This window comes from Calidris pugnax, unplaced genomic scaffold, assembly GCF_001431845.1.
Source record: "Calidris pugnax isolate Ruff unplaced genomic scaffold, ASM143184v1 scaffold180, whole genome shotgun sequence".
Classification (NCBI taxonomy): domain Eukaryota; kingdom Metazoa; phylum Chordata; class Aves; order Charadriiformes; family Scolopacidae; genus Calidris; species Calidris pugnax.
Window position 1 is genome coordinate 1,078,495 of NW_015090916.1, and position 2,379 is coordinate 1,080,873.

The 2,379-nt window shown below is 69.4% G+C and overlaps 1 protein-coding gene across 1 annotated transcript; it reads left to right on the plus strand.

The window, feature by feature from the left end:
- Positions 1 to 1,256: 1,256 nt before the first annotated feature.
- On the plus strand, positions 1,257 to 2,373 carry TAGLN (transgelin). The gene is made up of 4 exons (XM_014949535.1): positions 1,257 to 1,456; positions 1,553 to 1,730; positions 1,823 to 1,925; positions 2,165 to 2,373. The coding sequence occupies exons 1-4, from the start codon at positions 1,277 to 1,279 to the stop codon at positions 2,304 to 2,306; spliced, it is 603 nt and encodes a 200-aa protein (XP_014805021.1). The 5' UTR covers positions 1,257 to 1,276; the 3' UTR covers positions 2,307 to 2,373.
- The last annotated feature ends 6 nt before the right edge of the window (positions 2,374 to 2,379 follow it).

Consider the following 2,379-nt stretch of genomic DNA (forward strand, 5'->3'; position numbering starts at 1 on the left):
GGTGGGTGCCTGGGGTGGGGGGACACTGGCCCCGGGGGTGCTGCTGCTCGCCGGGATGGGGACGGTGTAACTGGGATGGCGAGGCTGCTCCTGGGACTGTGATCCTGCCAGCCCCAGATGGGGATTCCACACCTCCAGCTGGGATGCGGGACGCCGGGATGGGGATGATGGTCCCTGGATGGGGATGCTGGTCCCCAGATGAGGGTCAGGCTCCCCAGGAACGGGGGCTGCTGCTGGGGCTGTGGATGCTGCTGGGGGTTCTGGGCTCCTCCTCCTCCTCCTCAGGACCCCACGGCCATCGGGGCTGTGGGTCAGCGGGGCTCAGCCCCATGGTAGCCAGAGGGGCTCAGGGTGGGCATAGAGGCTTCCAGCCCCCCTCGCCCCATTTCTGCCCTGGTGTGCCTTGGTGGGGATGGGAGATGGGCACGGGGGCAGCTGGTGGCCAGTGGGCTCTGCCGAGTGGCCGAGGGAGCCGTGACCAGCGAGGCTTGGGGTCTGCATGCCATCCCCCTGCGCCGGGCTGGGCCAGGGCACGGGGCACTGGGTGGCCGGGGCATGGAGGTGGCTGGCTGTGGCATCGCTGGAGGTGCCTGGCAGCGCTCAGGATGCGGGCACAGGCTGCCTGTGGGGCTCCTGGGGTACCCCTGCATGGCCAGCAGCAAGCAGGGTCGGCATCTTTGGCTGCACCGAGCTGTGCTGGGTCTCAGAGCCCGTCCTGGGGGTCCCAGGGCAACCAGCCCCAGGGCAGGGGGTGGATGGGGGGGACAGGGGACACTTCTTGATGGCACAGCCCTGGCACTCGGTGGCTTAATGCCAAGCTGGGAGCTGTGTGGGGAGGAGCGAGGCCAGCTCCGCCGGGGGCTTGGCTACCAGCTCCTACTGCCTTCTCCCCCCTGGCACCCTCCATCCCTGCCCGCGGCCAGCTACCTGCCATCTCTGCCCGCAGCATGCCCTTACAAGGGCACGGGCACGGCTCCCACCGCCCTCCTGCCTCCCCTGCGCTCCTCCCCGGCACCGGGACCTGCTGTCCCATGGCCACCCAGCCCCGCCGTGGCCACCGGGACCCCCCTGCTCCGCAGCCCCGAGGGGGGAAATGTGCCCCCAAGGGCCATTGCATGGCAAGGGAAGAGCCGTGAGGGCACGTCCCCCCAGCACCAAGGTGTGAGGCGGATGCTATGGGGCGCTGGGGGGTCCCCAGGGAAGGGTGACAGTGTCCCCGCAGCCTGATGGTGACCGTCACCCCCCCCTCCTTCCAGGTCTCCCACCCACCTCCACGATGGCGAACAAGGGCCCGGCTTACGGCATGAGCAGGGACGTGCAGTCCAAGATCGAGAAGAAGTACGACGACGAGCTGGAGGACCGGCTGGTGGAGTGGATCGTGGCGCAGTGTGGGGCGGCCGTGGGGCGTCCCGAGCGGGGCCGCCTGGGCTTCCAGGTCTGGCTGAAGAACGGCATCGTAAGTTGGGGCTGGGGGGGCGTCTGGATGCCTGGGGCTGGGTGTGTGGCCACCGGCGTGGTGAGCCCAGCCTCTCCTCTCCTCTCCTGGGCGCAGGTCCTGAGCAGGCTGGTCAACAGCCTCTACCCCGACGGCGCCAAACCCGTCAAGATCCCCGACAGCCCCCCCACCATGGTCTTCAAGCAGATGGAGCAGATCGCCCAGTTCCTCAAGGCGGCCGAGGACTACGGGGTGGTGAAGACCGACGTGTTCCAGACCGTCGACCTCTTTGAAGGTGCGGGAGGGGAGGGGGGCAGCGGGGGTCAGGGGGGACACGGAGCGGGGCTGCCACGCCGTGCCCATCCTCACCCCCCTGTCCCTCGGCAGCCAAGGACATGGCGGCAGTGCAGAGGACGCTGATGGCCCTGGGGAGCCTGGCGGTCACCAAGAACGATGGGAACTACCATGGGGACCCCAACTGGTTCATGAAGTAAGTGGGGGATGGTGGATCCAGGCGTGGGGACCCCCCCCACCCCACGGCGACCCGGAGGGGGCTCTTCCTGCTGCCCAGGATTCCCTGGAGCACAGGGATGCGAGACGCTGAGCTTTCAGCTGGGGACCCCCTGAGGGAATGGGGGCTGCTGGGGACCACGGGGATGGGGGACAAGGGTCCGGTTGGCCCAGGGGGGGCGTCACAAGTGCCCCACGGCCTCTCCCTCCGCCCCACAGGAAGGCGCAGGAGCACAAGCGGGAGTTCACCGAGAGCCAGCTGAAGGAGGGCAAGAACGTCATCGGGCTACAGATGGGGAGCAACAAGGGGGCGTCACAGGCGGGGATGAGCTACGGCCGGCCCCGGCAGATCATCAGCTAGGCTGCCCCCCACGCCGCCCCCCAGCCCTCCCGCCGGGACCTCCATCTCACCCCCCCCGGCCCAGCGCCCCGCG